We start from the raw sequence: 18,608 nt of genomic DNA on the forward strand, positions 1-18,608 counted from the left end.
CCATCATATTTCATTGCCAGCCATTGTTTTAAAAAATGGTCATTTTGCAAATTTATAAAAATGGGAATAAATGCAGATTGTGAGACTCTTACTACTTTTGTAAGCACTTGGCAAGAGGGACATCCTACTGCATTTAGTCATGGTGTAGCTGACCTAATGACTATAGGAAATTCTAGCAAGTGTCCCGAAGTCATGTTTTTGGAAAGAACCCCCCCTCAAAAAAAAAAAAAAAAAGATTGCAGTAAAGGCCTGGTTTTACCAAATAAAACAGTTGGGGTTGTTCTTTCTCAGTAGCGCTGTTATTTTGATCTTCTGAGGGCTTTTGTAGTGAAAACTACACACAGGTGTAGGTAAAGATTTGTTTCATTTTTTGTGTTGTATGTGATCCTGCTTCTGTAGAGTTCAGCCAGCTCTTCTTATGCTGTTCCACCATTCGAGCATTCTTTTATTTCTTATTTTTACTTTATATCTCAAAAGAGCAAAGCATGTGTAAGGAGCTAGTATAACTTATGACAACTTAATACTGTTTTAGGGGAGGCTATATACTGAACTGTGTGTCTCAGTCCTGTACTATCACCTACAAGTGGACTGGGAGATGGCATTTGTGTGATAATTCAAGTACCACCACTTGAACGCTAATTTAAGGAGTGCACGCATTTGAGCAGCATTGGGATTTCTCACAATTACCACCTTGCCTAAAGAGATGAAGTGGGAACCCTAACTCAGGAACTTATAGGTAGGAACTCTTTGATCAGTTAAAACTCTGAGCTATATTTTTCCAGAATTTGAAAGGTACAGAAAACTAAGAATAACTATTCCTCAGTGCTCCTGATTGTGTCTTTTTTGCCAAAGGAAAGCTGCAGCAAAGCAAAGTGTAAAACTACAAATGCTGAGTTAGTGAAAGGTCTCTGCACTATGCACTGTGGAGTTTCGAGCTGAACACTCAAGGAAGTGGCCTGGCTTTCAAAACAACCTGCTCGCAGAGCATAGTTTGATATTTGGCTCCAATATATTGCCAGTGATATGAATAGACTTTACATGTTGCAGCACGTAAGCAGGATGAGAATGTGAATCTACTACAGCAGTTGGTGAAAACAACATATGTTTAGTTTTATGAAGACTTAAAGACAGATGGTGACCCACAGGATAATTATATAACAGCCAAAAGTCTCTTAACAAATCTTTTTATAATAGTTGTGATAATTACTCATAAGTAGCCAGTCATTGAAGTCTTCCTCTGTTTCACAAATAGGGTAGAGATCTAGTTTGGCCTCGCATAAACTCTTGGCTGAATTTGTTCTTTAGTTTGGCTTTTTTTTTTTTTTTTTCACTTGCCTTGCTAGAAGTGAAATCATGCAAAGAAAAAACATTTCAAGTAAAGTTTCTACTGTACACGATCTTGTTCAAGTCTTCCCTTGCCCTCCACAAAAGACACAACTGATGTGTTTGCCCAATCAAGCGAAAAAGACCTGAAAATGTCACTTCTACCTTACACTTTCAGGGTTATTTTCTTTATCTTCCAGGATTCTGGGTTTTTGTTTTGTTTTGTTTTGTTTTGTTTTGTTTTTTCCTTCTCCTCCAAATTTCTGAAGGGATTCATGTTCCCCTAAGAAATTGCTTGCTGCTCATTGTCCTGTAGTCTGCTTTGGAAGAACGAAAAACAGAAAGAAGATCTGTTTTCTGGGAACTCCTGGCTTCCATCCAAAATTTTAGCCTCTTTTGTTCAGCTGTCATCTTGGCTGCCTCTTGCTCGCCTTCTGAGCGGACTGGGAAATTTCAGATATCTGGAAGAGTTTTCAGGATTGGGAATGAACTGGACAACCAATTCTGAGTTAGAAACGTAGCAGCCTTTGAACCACCAGTGGCCCCGATCCAGCATCAAGATGAAATGCCTGCCAGTAAGAACAATTGCCTTTTGTTGGGGATCTTCAGGGGTGTATTTAAATAAAAATATCCTTTCTTTCCTCTCTGAGTAAGCCTTTCAGTATCCAGTAGCTCGTGAACCATCTGTTTTATGTGTCTGAAGAGCAATTGGCCAGCTAGACACAAGCCCTGGATCAGGCCTTGACTGGTATGATCTTTGAGGGAAACAGCAGAAAGAATTTTTGTTACGTTTGTGCTGATGTTTACTTATCTAGCTAAGGTAACATTTCGGGCAGGAATTCTGATACAGGTCACTTCAAGTGGCCTGACTCAGACTAAAGAGATGTTCCAGAGGAAAGGAACAGAATACTGCTAATGTATTCTCAGTGATACTTACCAAAATAGAAGCATATATTGAGTACTGGCCAATTGGTCTGTAAAGTGCGCTACTTATTTAAAAGCCTCTTTGTGTGAAGCTGTGTCCCGGCTTTCCCCAAAGGAAGCATTGATAGCTTCCTTGCTAGCCATGGACCTATACCAATGAAAACAGATTAGGGCTTGGAGAAGTAATTAAAGGAAATACAGCAGCAGAAGTACTTGAGCAAATGCCACTACAGTTTCTGAGCTGGAGAAGTACTAGCACTGTGTTCCTTTGGGACTCCACACTTTATCCTCAGTGGTTAGATGAGTCAATCAGGCCCCTGACAATTTTACTTACGTGTGTTACATGAAGTTTCACATAGCAAAAGCAGCTCAGGGCTGAAAAAATACTAGAAGGAGCTTGTGTTAGCCAGGACATTACTCTCTGAAAACGAGATTGTCTTGAGAGTCTGTCATGTGACCCTATGAACAGAGTAACTTCATTTCATGCTGTTTTACAACAGTGGGTGCACTGAAGAAATCCTCTTGAGAGTTAGCTGGGAGCTCATCAAAGGCTTCTGCTTGCTAGAGATGTGTCTATCCAGGCAAGGACCCTAGCCTTTATAAGTTATTGAATTGAACCATTTTGACAGTAATAAATAAAGGAACACTTCCCTTTCTGAGATCAATTAATTTACTAATAAGAAAAAAAAAATCCATTTGTTAAAATTACTTCCAAAATCTACCTACTTTTAAATTTCCCCTACTTCAGGGGAAAGAATTCTCCTCAATTCCTCGCTGTTTCAACGTGGAATTCTGCTGGTTGGCTGGTAACCTGGTTTGTTTCCTTGCTCTGTGTGCAGAAGAGCCTTAGATCAGATTCAGCTCTTGGCTCAAGCAAATTGAGGAAATAAACAGAACAGAAACTCTTGCATACCAAGCAAGTTTCCAAGCAGCTGTGCTGTTGATTACTCTGTAGCAATAACTTTCATGGTTATCCATCAAAGAAACTTGTCGATTTCTTGCTCTGGAAAGAAACCTTATGTTAAGTTTTTGAGACACTGGTAGGGTATGAAAACGTTACCTTTTCTAGGTCAAGGATGTTTTTGCTTTAACACTTGAACACGTTCTTTTATATTATCCATTTGAATTTTTTGCTAATTTCTAGGTCTTTCTCTGACAGTATAGAACCTGATGGTCAACTGCAGAATCATCCTGAATCAACATTGTCAGCAACTCACAAGGTAGTGATAGGGTGTTGCCTTTGCTTAGCTGTGTAAGACAACAAAACTGCTTTCAATGACTGGTGGATTATCTATAAAGCTCTCAGAATGCTTGCTGATTGGCAGAGTTTCTTCTTGGTTCAGAGCTCCTGGTCATGTAGTAACAGTTTGTCTCATTATGGGCTTCGGCTTCTCTGTTCAGCAGCCCCATGACTTCAGTGCTCAGTGCAATCTGTTGTCTCATTTGTTTTCATTTGCATCTACTAAAAATAGATATAATATATAATAATAAAATATGTAATAAAAACAGAGCGACTCATATTGAGTGTTAATATATATACTGAAAGATTAAAACCTATGTTCTGTGGAGTTTTCTTGTCTTGCTATCCTTTGATTTTCGGCAGCCATAATTTAACCCAACATTGAGAAGACTTCGGGCTACTAATTTTAAATATTTTCTGTGCTTGTGAAAACTAGTAACTGAGAACCTTGACTAATGAATAACATGTTACCAGTAGCTAGCAGTAAAACATAATTATCGCAAGGTCTGTAAAACAACCTCATGAGTCAGTGGCTCTGTATTTTGAAGACTGTTGTTTTTTAGTCCTGAGATCTGTGAAAAGGCTATAAGGCTTCAAGTGCTATTGCTCCTTCTTACTTGAAAAGAGTTGAGTGTTCATGACCTGGAGAACACCTGTCTTTATCTTCCCAGGTAGGAAAAGCCCCACTGACATTAATCAGTGGATGGAGATGCATTTCTTGCGTACAAAATGTCAGATAAACTTTTATCAGTTTTTACTTTATCATTTTTTCTGCAGTAGTCTGGGAAGATGGCACTTTACTCCCCTTAGAAGATTCTTTAGCTTTCTGTCCTGGCTGGAAAAGTGTTATTATTCACACTATTCAGATGTTTCTTGCAAATTCTCATTAATGGTGAAATAACCTGACATGTAGTAGGATAATGCATGTATCTATATATGTGTGTTTTTGATTTATGTATGAACTGCTTTATCCCACAGAAATTCTGTGGTGTTTCTTATTCTTGGCTTTGCTTCTTTCTTGGACCAGTTTGTAGAATGTTTTTTTTTTCCTTGAAAATTGTCTTTCATTCAGGGGAGAGAAAAGTCCTGAATGTTCCTTTATAGATGTGACTGTAGCAGGCACCTGTCATATTTTCAAGTTATCTTTTATTTCCCTCTAGTAATTGAAATATGTCTTTCTGTGTTGTATTTTTCCTAATGAGAGTGGGGACTATGTTCAATAGAGGAATTATGGGATAAAGCAGTGCTGTTGCAAATAAGCTTTGACAATAACCTCTGTGTGTCTTATGTGTGCCTTAGAAATGTCCCTTTTGGGGAACACCTGGAGAAGTTTACAGTTTACAAAGTTGATATTATGGTGATCAATGTGACAGTTGCTGGTATTTTGCAAGAGTGTGTTCTCTCAGATTTCTCCAGTTGTTGTAGTTCATATATTTTTGGTAGAAGTAGTATATGAAAAATAAAATCTCTGCAAGGCAAACTGTGCTTGTTAATATTTATTTTATTCCACACCACTGTACTGTGTGGAAGGAGCAAGGTTTATGAGAAAAAGCTTATACATGGGGCATAGTTGGATTGTGATTCAACACCATGAAAATCTATTTAACAATTTTAAACCTTTGGTACTTAAGAGGATCTATTGTCTTTCCCAGTCTGAGGACAAAGGCAATCGTACAGCCAAGAAGAGCCCTGTTTGGATGGATGAACTAGCTCCCTTTTCGACCTGGGGATGAAAGTAGGATCATCAGGTTTCTCAAAGTGATCATTCGCGTATGGTAAAAATTTATCAAGTCTTTCATAGCAAGGGAAAACAATCCCACCTTTAAAGAATAACACTGAAAGTGTTGATGTGTAAAGTATTATCCTCAGTGTAGGCTGCTAAATTGGAGGTCTCACACTGGTTTCTTCAGTTTGCACTGTTTTGTCTCAGTCAAAAAACCTTTCAATACATTCAACTTGTTCCTGCCACATGAGCTTTCAGCTCAAAAGCAAAGAATGTCTATTCATTGAAGGCGTAGGAGATGGGGTGAGAGATGGCAAAATAATTACAATGACAGCTTGTAAGTTGATTTATAGGAACTTTAGTTATAATTTATGTACAAGACTTTTTTTGTGTATTTGTCTTTGGAGAATTTTTAACCCCGTCCTGTAGCTTGGATCTCAGAAAAATACAGCAAAGATTTGATGCTGTATCTTTTGTTGATCTAGTTAATACAGTCTTTATGGTCAGACTGTAGTCTTTTAAGAAGGCTTATTTGAGAGGTCAGGAACAAGTCATCCTATTCTATAGGGGTATAAAGCATTTCAGGGAAGGGATGTTTAGCTAAGCAAGGAGATTTGGCAAGCTCAAGAAAAGAGCACAGAGGAAACAGAATCAAGGACAAAGTATGTCAAAGCCTCCTTTGGGCACCAGGATGCTACCAGGGAAAGCTAAAGTGCAGCTGAAATGAAAACTGGTTAAGGACATAAAGGCTGGCAGGAAGGGTCTCTACAAGTTTAGCAGAATCAAAAGGAATTTCCTAGAAACACGTCCCTGTTGTTGAATAGGGAGGTAGCTTAGCTATGTCTCACCCAGGGAAGGCCAAAGTGCTCAATGCATTTTTGGCCTCAGTCTCCCAGGCCTGTGGGCGTACTGATTCAGGCTGGGGAGGAGACTGCCGCCCTTCAGAGAGCAGCAGGCAGGGGCTCGTCATAGAAGATGAGATGTTTTAGTGTCCTTCTGTTGGAAAGCTTTCATTGATGTCTCATCTAACACCTCCTTAAGTTGCAGCCTAGTGCAGTCTGGGTCATGAATGCAGACCACAGGTTATTCCCTCTTTCTGCAGTATTTACCAGTTCTCTCTGTCATCTTTTTAAATAAAGATCCTAAGTTGTCTCTTTCTTTCTTTTTTTTTTTTTTTTCTTTTCTTTTTTTTTTTAGGCCAACAGTCATTTCTTTGCTTTCTCAGATGCTCCAAGTGATCCATATCTTTGCACAAGTACCTAAAACCAGGTGTAACACCTGGCTGAGCCTTACATGGACTAAATATAGCGTAAGGATTACTTTGTTTGGTAGGCTAACTTCATTTATAAGCTCCTGTGAGAAGTGTGGTTCCAGTATGAGCCTCTTATTGTTGACTCATTCAGCTTACAATTTACCGCAGGTGTTTAAACAAAGATTAACAGCAGCAAAAACAAAAAGTGTGATGATATTCTCTCAGTAAAGAAGAGGTGTTTTTATGATGTTAGATTTGCCAGAGAAACATACTGTTACTGTGTCTAAAATTGTGGAAGTGCTTTGCTTCTGCTCTCCTAGAGCAAGAAAGCTAAGGGAAGTGTGGGCTTCTCCTGAGAAAGGTGTAAATGCTACATATAAATATGGGACTTTGGAATCTGGGCAGGAATTTGCAGTGAGTGTCGTAACAGAGATCAGTCATTTGTGTAATCCTGCGTTGGGTGCTTTTCTGAGGAACTGCCATGTGCCAGATGTTGTTAGTGCTGTGCTCCTGCACTTGCCTTCTCTTGCTAGAAAGTAACTCCCTGTACGCTGTCTGCTCTGAATGGATTATTTAATTCTGCCAAGATTTCTGTACTCTGTTAAAAGAAACTTAAAGTCACGTTGTAAGTGCCATAAGGAAACTTGACAAACACTCCCTTTTCCTTCATCCTGGCTGTTAACAAAAATGTTGAATAGGACATAGAACAGGTCCCTGGAAACTTGCCTGTCATAGGCTTCCATTTTGCCAGTGAATTACTCCACGGCCTAGCATCTTCCTCCTCATCTTTGCTGTCCTGGTGGATTCCACAAAGTTGGTTGTAAGGGGGTGTTAATTCAAATTCCTACAAAATGCTCAAGACTAGTCTTGCTGGAGATAGTGGGGCCCAGAACAGGTACAAGAGAACTTGTGGGTGGGTACTGCTATAAGAATAGTTCTTTTCATTTCGTATGTTGACATTATTCCAAATAGTTTCAACGGTGCATTGCACAGCTGCAGTGTCTGTGACCTTAGGGAAATTTTTTGATCAAAATGCCATGAGTATCTTGTAAGCACACCTGATGTGCACAATGGAACTTCTGCCCTGGTGCATGAAATGGAAAGAATACTCCTCCTAATAAACCTGTCGGTTTTCATTTTGTAAAGAACACAAAGATAGCTGTCAGATCTTTTATTTCTTTATTTTTCTTGTTATATTTGCCCTTCTCAGATGGAAGGAAATGAGGCTATTACTCATTACTTGATTTGTTTCAGAGCCATTATTGATTTTGAAAATTTGATAAACATCTGAATAAATAGGTGTTCTATTGTTTTTTCAAGTGGAGCAAGACTTGGCAGAAGTTTGTGTAGGGCAAACATGATAGAACTGGTCATCAGGAACATAGGCTTTGATTTTTGTGTATTCTGTAAACTAAAAACCTGTATTTGGTTAAAATCCCTTTCTTTTTTAAACTACTGACTTTCCAAGAATGCCTTGAAGGACTGTAGGGATTTAAAAAAGGTACGAATATTTCAGGAGACGCTAGGCTTCTGAAGTTAGCAGCCATTTCAGATTTATTGAGAGCAACTTCATTGCTCTCTATGTCTGATTTTTTTTTTTTCCTTCTTAATTTAAAATCTACTCAGACCAACAAAAACCTCAGCCCTCAAAAAGAAAGCTGAAAGTTACATCAATATTCAAAACTGAAAATGTCCTTTAAATTCTTGAGCTATTGGGACTGTGCACAAACGTTCGGCTAAAATGACACAAAGTTAGTAGCTTCTTCAAGTTGGCGGCTGATATGGAAAACTCTGTGTAGTTTGGTCTTGCAATCTTCTTTGCTAGCAGCATCAGAAAGTATTGAACAGAACACTGTGTCACTGAATAGCTGATTCATAGGGTGCCGTGGCCATTGAACGCTTGTTTGGTGTCTCTGGAGAAGCAGATTAGAGCCAGTTGCTGCCTAAAGGCATGTCAAAACAAGTTTCTGTGCACGGTGGTGGTATTTTTTGTTTAGTTTTAAATAATCTAATGCAGTGAATGCAGCCTGCGGTGCAGATGAAGTGGAAGAAAACTGCTGTCCCAGAGCAGGTTTTGTGCCAAGCCCAATTTGATAATAAAATTTCTCATTTTCTGAGAACTGGGTGGACGTGCAAACCAGATGGAGAATTCTGGAAGTGAAAAAATAATAAGTAGCTTGTATTGCCTGAGAGAGAAATTAGAAGAAGAAAGAAAATCTGCACAATTTTGGGGTTTACTTTCTTTTGTTTCGGTGCTGTTGCTGGTGTATTTTCACTGTCTTACCTGGGTCCCGTCTGTTTTCTCAGCTCCTACCAACCCAGAGCTCCCTGATTTTTAGTTCCAGTACCTCAAGGGTAAGTTCTCAGTCCAGTCTTCACTTTGTTACTTGGGCAAGGGCAGGTCCATGCAACCTGCGACCACCAGGCTTCATGCTGTCGCTTTTTGGGGATCTGATGTGGTCTTCGTTGTGCTGATCCCAAATGCACTTTAATTAGGATAGGCAAGCAGAGAAGGAATCGGGGTGTGAGTCACGTGAGCCCCCTCTCTGCCGCCTTCTATGTTCTTTGCTTTGCTTTGTTTTTCTTTTCTTTTCTCTGTCCTTTGAGTTTCAGGCTTTTATTAAGAAAAAAGATGCGTCTGGCTTTATCAGACAAGGTAATTACATCTTCTAAAGCATAGCTGTCAGCTGTGACTAAAAGATATCAAAACAGTCTTTAGTGTCCCGATGCTGTTGAAGGTTTGTCAGGTGTAAGCAGTTGATAAGGCTGTTCTGAGGTTTATTTTCTGGTGGCATTTAAGGCAGGCCACTGGAAAAGATGGGCCCCTGCCTTTTGTTTTTGTCTTTCGGTTTGTCTTTTTATCATGCGATAACAGTGCCACTTTGTATCAGCAACATCTGTTTCCCTTCTTCCTTCAGTATTGTCTTTTTGATGTCTCAAAATCTATCAAATGCTGGATTCCCCTCCCCCCCCCCCCCCCCCCCTTTGTAATACTGTAAGACTAAAAACAAATGAGTGTTAACAGTGCAGCTATAATGAACCCTTTGCTACATGCTTTTTCATATGCTGTTTTCTTTTTCTTGTATGTTCTGTAATAAAAGTGTTAGTGGAAGCGAACCAGCAATAATCTGTTGTAAAACCCCCAATCCAGTCTTGCCGAAGTGAACAATAAGAAACCAGTGTTTCATTAACACTTTGCCCTTGCTGAGCCTGAGAAACTACTTTTTTTTTTTTTTGCCTACACAATAGAGATGGCATTGTGCTTGACCAGAGGCTTTGAGACCGGCCTTGTTGCAAAGGGCTCAGGCTATTTAGCCGACAAAAGATGGTAGGAAAAAGTGAGCCGCGGTGAGGACGTGACCTGTGTGAGGGTCTTGTTGCAGGTCAGTGGCAAAACCATGGAGAGGGCTCAGGCACTGGAGCCGCCGTCTGGCTGCCGCTCCACCAGCTGTCACTGCCGGCTGCCGCTTCCCAGGCACTCTTGATATTCAACTTGCAACACGAGCACTGAAGGTCATGCAGCTCGGTGACTTCGTTGGGGTGATGCTGTCATTTCTGTTCTTTTAGTTGCATAACCTACAGCTTCAGATTTTTTTAGTCTTGTTTCTAAATTTCATAAATTTGAAGCTTAATTTGGAATGAGAAAATGTTAATTTATAGAAGGATCTTACGCCAGGTTATAATAAGCGGATCATTAAGCTGTCATGGTCATTGGTGTCTGTGGGACTTAATAGAGACCTTTAATCAGCAGATTATTGACACTGCGTGGCAAACGGTCTGGTGTGTCAATAAAAGTTCATGACCTTAGGGAATACAAATAAAAGTTCTTGATTCAGGTTACTATTGCTAAAAAAGAAAAAGACTTTTATACGTTTTTGCAGTTGTTTTTATTTTAAGGTCAGTGAAAGGTGAAGAAAACAGTGCCTTGTAGTTGAGACCCAAAGCTTTATATCAGCAACTGTAGAATTGCACTGCTGCCAATATTTAACTTTGCAAGCATGTTTCCATATGTTGTAATCCTCTTTTTGGTGATTTCATCTTCCATAGTTATTTTAAGTTCCTTTGACATAGTAAGGATTTAAACAGTATGGGAGTAGTTTTTAAGCATTTGGTTTTTTTTTTAATGGTAGTGAACTGTTGTGCTTATTACGGGTACAGTATAGGATCCGAACCAAAGTTGAATTTTAACTGCATGCATCTTTGCATGTGTAAATCTGAGTAGTTTACACTTGGTAGTATAGGTGGTCTTAGATATTAAAAAAAAAAAAAATTCCTCATCTATAAATAAAAACAAAATGCTTTTTGTTCATCTGCTGTCTCTCAACTGAAGGGATGAGAGTGTTGAATTAGGAGAAAAGCAGGACTGAAGTTGGTTGGGATACATGGCCCAGAACTGAAGGGCACAGCCTTTGTACAGGTGCAAAGACCAGCGATTGGTTACAGCACCTCTCCTGCATTTTCGGCAGCAGCATCTTGTCCTTATGCAGTTGCCATCCTCTGTGTTTCATACAGTGAAAGTTAATCCAAATGTTTGGGAACAGTTGAATCTCAAACTGAAGAACCTGCTGCATCGGTCCTTGATGTAATTCACCACAACAAGGAAAATGAAACCTGATGGGACTGATGGTGCTCATTTGTGTTAAATTCTCTGCTCTAGGATTTATAGCAAAAGAAATTAATCATTGGTGGAGGTTCATTTTCTATCATGTTGTCTAAAGCTTTCAGGCTACTCTTATTTTGAAGGGAAATATGTTTACAGTTTCTTGGCCTAATCCCCAGTTAACTGGATTTAGTAGATGGATAAAATTTTAATAATGAAAAGGGTTACAAATTAATATCATTAAATAAGACTTTAGAATATTGTGTAAAGCATTCTAAATGCTAAATGGAACATGGGAATGTGAAACAGATTTACTTTTAGTTCTGTTTTTCATTCAGCCAAGCATAAATCAATTAGAAATAGCACTCCTTGTCTTTTCTTTCATGGCAATTTCACCAGAACCATTGCTGAAACTATTATAAGAGGCCTTGTTAGAGTTAATGGTTTCAGCAATGGAATACAGCAGTGATATATAGCAAAATGTTTAATAAGTGTTAGGTGTTACTTTTAGTAACTTTTAGTTAAAAAAAAAAAATTACACCTTTGAGATTTTTTTCTGATCTCTAAAATATATTAGGAGATCAGATTACAGTAATTTGTTTGTTTGTTGGTTTTTTTTTTGCCATAATGGCCCAACCTCTTGCTCTTAATCCCTTTTTATAGATACGCTGTGGGATCAAAAGTACTCCACATTATACAATTGTACTGAAATGATGCTTTTTTTTTGTAATTTGATCCAGAGATGTACTTTATTTGCTCAGCAGCAATTCAAAGTTGAAAGATTCCCCTTAGTAATTAATTAGATGTTTCTTGAACCCTTTTAATTATTGCCCGGGTTACAGCCTTCCTCTCATGGAACAGAACTGAGCAATTGCTAGGCAATGTCACACAGCACAAATAGGCTTGCTTCCACTGACACAGCTTGTTCAAAGAGTGCTCCCTCAGAAGTGGACCAGGGATAATTTGTCCTGAGTAAAATGCTGATGACTTTGAGTTCACATTCTGTTGGCAAAACTTTACTGCTGTGCAAATGGAGAGCTGATGGAGGTTATGAGGTTGCTTGTGAATAAACATTTTTGGCACTTCTTTTTTTTGTAGATGTAGGCTCTTGGGGTGAAAGAATTTTACTTCCATAAGGAATTTTTCCTGTGCAAAACATACAGCCGTAATCTTGTTAATTTAAAGGCATTAAAAATAGCTGTATTTCTGCAATGTGAATAGTGATGATTTATATAGAAGTGTTTCCTCAGTGCCCTTTTATAACGATGTGAGAGGGATGGATGAGGGACTACTGGTTAAACTGCCAAGTATGATGACATGACAGCATGCAATTTCTAATCTGCAAATTTAGGGTAAAAAATAGTAAGCTGAAATTGTGGCATAACTAAGACAATTTAAAAAAAAAAATCTGATTTATAAGAAGGACTGCACTGTATATGAAATCTGGAAGGCATTGACTGCTAAGGCAGAATACTAAAACCACCACCTTAGAGAAGGAGGGGTATCCAGGCTATCACTGGGGGACTGGCAGCTGTCTTGGAGGACTTGAAACAGCTCATGTTGCCCTGGAACAGCAGCCTGGGTGCCTGTGTGTTGGCAGTCCTACCACAGGTGTGGGAAAATGGAAGCACGTTATTTCCTGAGGAAAAAGGCCAAGACTCTTGCGCAAGTCTCTCACTGACTGCAGACCATCTCTTCAGCTTTTAAGAACAGATTTTCATTTCTTATGACAAATCTTCATTATTTGTATTAAAATTGTGGGGTGGTGTGTTAAGTTATGTTATGAAATGAGACATCTTGCTAGAGAGAATTTACCTGGGTGCTTATCATGCACTTGTCATGCTGTATGTGATGAGGCTGTGCTAAGAATAGCAGTTGTTTACTGTAATTCCAAGGGGACTTCTTTAGATGGGCAATTTTCAAGTTCACTGAGCATTGGAAAACAAACTGATTTGGGTTTAACTACAGTCTAAATATTAGAAAGGAATCAGACTCACTTCAAAGAAAAGGGAAATGGGAAGGATGGAAAAAATTGAAGTCTGAAGTATGTTGTTTTGTTTTTTTTTAAAGTTACTGATTATATTTTTTCTTTAGAGTCCAGAAATATTCTGACCAATATGAAAAATTTCATTACGTCAAAAACATGCCAGAGCTTTTTCTGGTGTTTGAATTTACTGATATTGCACATTAACAGATAAGGCTGTGTAGGAGCAGAGAAGTTCTGTACAAAGTTTTAAGTGCGTGTATGGTTAGTATATATGTATATGTCCATATGTGACTATTTTGTCATCTGTGTTATTGTATTTCCTGTGTAACTCTGCAATAGGGGAACGACTGGGTACTCAGCAAGTCCTTGGCGACAGGATTTGGGAGAGTGAATTAAGTAGAAAGTATATCCCCAAGCTTAAGCTGAGCTCTTAATTGTATTGCTTCTGTCATGTGAGATTGACCCACAGCGTAGCTGTCACACTATTTTGGTACAAACTTCCAGCATTCTCTGTCCTGACTTATGGAAAACCTGCAGAGCTTAAAAAATACATTTTCTTAGCGCAAGCAAGCTATCCAGGAGTTGGAGGTCTTTGATTTTTTTTCCTCTGCAGTTACTGCTGATTCATATGGCAGCAGTAGGAAGAGCACCAGTGTCTCTGTTGAAGTGTATGTTAAAATGATCAGTGAAACTATACTGAGAGAGAAATCAGTGCATTTAATAAGCATGTAGAAGTATATTCTTATGACTCAAACTGGATCAAATTATTTCGCGTTTACTGGGAGTCAAGAACTGAGGTAATCTTAAAACTGGTGAAAAGGATGATCCTTGCATGTGATGTTTTCTTTCTTCCTGGAAAAATGTGATCTGTAAGATGCCTTACTTTTCCAAGGAGGTAAGCATTTAACATAAATTAAGCTGATGCAGTCTATGAAATAATATAAAAAAGCAGGAAGCTATTCTGGGAGGTAAAACCCTTTAAGCCGCAAATCTGACTGCTTGTTGTTTAAGGTAACAGAATAGAAGATCTGGGAACTGTGGTAAATGTTCTGATGAAAATTTGGCTTTCAGAAGAAAAGAGCTTTAAAAAGGAGATGCAGCAGGTGGCTTCAAATGTAGCGGTAGTATTTTTAGCTTCCTGGATGGCCTCTGAATAATGAGAAGCTTACTGGTTTACCACTTCTCATTTTAGTTATGTTTGTGTTAATAAATTGGTTCTTTTAAGCTGGCTACAGCAGACGTTAGCAGTGATGATGGGGAGGATTTTCAAAAGCTTCTAGTTGCTCTCAGCTGCCACTGCAGTCAAGAGAGTAAGCCTGGAAAATTATGCCAGGGTTTAATATGTTTGTATATCCTTATCATTGTACATGTTTTGCCTGGAGGACTCATGATTCCAAATTTTTCTACTTTTTGCCCACAATTAAAAAAAAAGAAAATCCAACCTCTTTAGTGTTATTGTGTACCTCTGGATTGCTGATGGATGCAGTATCTCCTGGGAACGGAGGCTTCACTTAGCCAGCTGCGAAACCCGATCTCTTTTAGTCTCTGAAAGCATTGTAGAGTGTGGGCCTTCTCCTTCTGCTGCTTCTTTCACAGCTCCAGCCTCCGCACGGCCTCACGCCTGATTGTGAGCTCTTTGTTTGTGCGCGTACATGGTGGTGGAGGGGGAGTGCAGGGGCTTGCTTAACAAAATGGGGCTTGTGAGTTCCTCTAGTGCATCGTGGGGGATGTGAGTCTTGCTGGGAGCTGTGTAGGAGAGGCAAGAGTAGGAGCACTCAACAAGGCAGCGATAGACTACACTGACAGTGTAGAAAGCTATGCAATAGATTTGTTGTCCTGCATTGTTATATAAGCATCAGATATATTGACTACAATGACGGGTTAGTGAAATAACCCCTTTCCTTCATTTGGGGTATATCACACAGATTTACAGCTTTTCCTTCTGCTCTGTCTGAGGCAAGAGGTGGTAGTGCAAATTACTGTATTAGCCAAAGGCAAGGCTAAAAGCTGCTGGTGGTATCTCTGTCCTCACACACACTGCTCCCATCTCTCCCTTTTTAATGCCCTGAGGTTGACTGCTGAAGAGTGTAATAGCTTGATTTAGTGCATCATGGTAAAGGATCTGACATGCCACCCTGCAGTTTCTTGTTCCTTGCCTGTTTGGCAGTGACCAAAATCAAGCGAGGTCACACGAGCGTAACTAGAAGAGGAGCTCATCAGTGCCAGGGCTGAGGTTACATGACACTGGGCCGCTTTCGTGATGCTGTGTGAATAGGGATCAGTGCTGTACCAAGTATCTTGGAATTAATCTGTAATTTTTATGGAGAGATATGGCACACACAGAGGAAACCTGCTTGAATCTGGAAGCACATTTGGAGCAAGAGGAAAGGTTTGATAACAGATGAGTGAATGGAGGCTTGAATTAACGAGTGTCCAGAGAAGTGTCTTTGTGTCAGCACTCAGTAATTATGGGCCCAGTCCTAGAAAGCCTTCCACATGTTGTTTGTGTGATGAATCAAGCTGGATGAGCTACCACTATTGGAAGGGTCAGATTCAGGCTGGTTATTACCTGAATGCAAAGTCAAATGCTAAACAGAGGAGAATGCTAACATAAGAATGCTGAGATTAGAGAAATAAGGGGGAAGTAAATGTGACAATCACAGGAGAGGCTTTTGAAAACGTGCTGCTTAATTTTAAAACAAACAAAACCCTGGCACTGTAGAGAGGTAGAAGTGTTGTTCTGCATGCATTCATGTATTTGCATTAAGAGTGTGCTCACTGGGATGCCTTGTCTTCCTAGCACTGCTTATTTTAAATTATAGTAAATGAACCTGAAGTTTTATGTGAGTAGATCCAGCTACATCCTAAGTGTTATGGGCCCATGTCCAAAAATCTTGAGGGCCGTATTCCATTACTGAGTAGTGATGGAGCATAGTGGGGCCTCATACAGGAGTTGTAAAGCATGCACAAACTTGGCATTGGCAGGGTCCTGTTGTACAATGCTGATGTGACATTTGAAAGAACAGCCTGTAGTCATACAGGGGACTGAAGCCATCCTGGACATTTTTAGTGTTGCTGGATGTTTTAAACTTTTGTAGAGTTAAGGGAATTAAAGGAAACTTACAGAAAGCAATCATATATAATTTTTTTCTGAGATTTTTTTTTTTTTCTTTCAATTTCATTAGGCCTTATTTTGCCTTTTTTTCACATCCCATCGCCTTACCAGCTTGCAGATGGGTGCATGTAATTCTAAGGCTGTTTTCTGTCATCTTTCCAGGGAGTAAGTTTTCAGCTTATAGCAGATATTTTTGTATCCCTAAAATATATGATGCTGTGTTTGGATTGTTAAATTCCATTCCATCTGCACCTTCCATATGTTCAGCCCTCCACAGTTTGTTTGGGGTCACCTTTCTTCACTATGGGAAGAGAAGGATGTGAAGTATTGGTGAAGGATTCTTGCTGATGGCTCCGCAGCCATGGTGACAGGTTGGCACTGATTGGGCAAACCTTTTCTCTCAGTCCTTCTCCCTGTAGCCTTACACAGATGAACTGCTATGTTTGTGCTGCAGGGTGGGACCAGACTTGAAGGTCTCCAAATGCTGTCTCCAAATGCTTCAGTTCAAGTGAAAAAATATTTAAAAATATAAAGGTAATAGAAAAGGCAAATAATTTACACTTGTCACGGTTTTATTTTGGTTATCGGTATTCCACACCATAACATCATGTAATGCACTGGGGGTTTGACTGCTGATGCTCAAGTTCCGGGTGCCCGATCAGAGAAGAACTGCATTTCCCCAGGAGGCTTTGCGGTCAGTGAGGAGATATAACTCTGTGCAAGGTCACCTGATGCTCTCTTCTTCGCCTGCGCTTCTCCATCTGCTCTTCTCAGTCTGCTTTTCTTCATCGGCTCAACTGGACTGCACTTCTCACCTTAGCGTTGTGGTGAGGCCTCACCACCTTTCAGACACTCTCTTTCTCTCATTATTTTTTTGCTGATGCTATATTTAGTAAATTAGTTTGTTCCACCTCAGATCGTTGCCGCTGTTTCCCTTTTCTGGAGACGTGGATCTGCGGATCCCTCTGCCCCGCTGGTCACGGAACCGGGCTGAACCAGCCTGTAAACCTTTGACAACACTCTAAAAAACTTCTTACGTAGTTAGTGGCTGAACTAGGACATGGATGAAGATGGAAGCTTTCTGCTCTGAAGTATTCTGAAATGGAAGAGGAATGCCTGAAATGAAAGAGAAACCAAGCAGACTCTTCTGCTGTATTAGCCAAGACACAAGTTCAGCTCTTTTGAAAAGAGATCAATAGGTGAAATTATTGGGAAATAGGAATAAGTTGTTTGATGCTGCTTTTCCTTGCAGTTTCTATTTTTGTTGTTTACATTTATTTCTTCAGTGTTTGGAAGTGACTTCCAAATATGTTTGCTCTTAAACAAAAGCAGGGCTTCCAGTGTAACTGAAATCATTGCTTAGGGTAAGACTTAAGTTATGTTTTTCCAGATAAGGAAAAACTTCAGTCATGGCTCTAAAATACTAAGCTGTCTTTTCTATGTAGCATTAAGTCTGCACTATTGTGCCTCAAAATGTTTATTTTTTCTGCTAACTTGGATTCAAATTGCAGTGCAGGCAGGGAGGTGTTGAACTTTGCTTTAGTAGATGTATGCTGCACATATTCTCCTTTACATCTGTGCTCAAGTTTTTATGCCAACTCTGCCAGAATACCTTCTTTACCTTGGTGTTTTTAGCTGAAATTATTTGTCTTAAGAGCTGAGATGTGTCTCCTTTTCTAGATAGATGTACCACTGGCATAAGCTGTTATTTGCAGTGTGGAGTTACTTCATAAGGAGATGGTGTCTTTTCATACTTGTGCATCTGCTTCAATCACAGGTTTATTATTGCACGTGTTGCTTCATCTCCTTGTAGCCTTGACTTAAATACTGGGGATGAGAAGCCTGCACTTGGGGTGATCAGGAGGCCTTCAAAGTCCCTCAGTCTGTCAGAGGTCTGCTGTTTAGTCAGTTTGTATCCCAGTGCATTGCTATTGTGAAGAATGCCTAAAGGACCACTGGTAAGTGAATTCCATTGGGACTCTTAAAGGTAGAGTTCTCCATAGTCATGTTATCTTTGAACCTGTTGAGCTAAATATACTGCCTTTTGCTTGGAAGGCTTATGTTGAGAGTCTGTGGATTGCGAAGGTTCCGCTTGAGATTCTGCACGGGACAAATGTTCCATGGGAAATAGATCTACTGTGGTGCCTAATACTAAAAACTAAATGCTTTTTCTTCTCTTCTATAAGAATGCTCAATTAAGCATGGAAAGTTACTCAGGATATATATATTTTTTTCTATGAAGAGGCTGTTTTGTGCTCTTGTATACTTTGTGCCTGGAAATCCTTCTGGGGCAGAGCAGGAAGTAAGAAAATAGCAAAAAAAAATTATATTTGCTATGGAAGGAGGAATTGCATTCTAGCACTAAATTAAAACCATAAATAAAATGAAGACTTCATTTTTAAGATCATTCTACTGTTTCCAAAGCTTCCTTAAAAAATGATCTT

General features: G+C 39.4%; 1 protein-coding gene across 3 annotated transcripts in view; it reads left to right on the top strand.

The window, feature by feature from the left end:
* The window catches only part of TSPAN5 (tetraspanin 5), a 79,876-nt gene that overhangs the window by 31,513 nt on the left and 29,755 nt on the right, over positions 1-18,608 (top strand). Inside the window, exon 1 of one of the 3 annotated variants that reach the window (XM_052682148.1) lies at positions 1,869-1,898. The exons of the other annotated variants lie outside the window; for them this stretch is intronic. Within the exon in view, the coding sequence (XP_052538108.1) occupies positions 1,884-1,898 (15 nt within the window). The 5' untranslated portion in view covers positions 1,869-1,883. Of the gene's footprint in view, positions 1-1,868; positions 1,899-18,608 lie in introns of those variants that run through there. 3 annotated transcript variants of the gene reach the window in all.

The sequence above is a fragment of the Tympanuchus pallidicinctus genome, unplaced genomic scaffold, assembly GCF_026119805.1.
Source record: "Tympanuchus pallidicinctus isolate F22 unplaced genomic scaffold, pur_lepc_1.0 scaffold2, whole genome shotgun sequence".
Taxonomy (NCBI): Eukaryota; Metazoa; Chordata; class Aves; order Galliformes; family Phasianidae; genus Tympanuchus; species Tympanuchus pallidicinctus.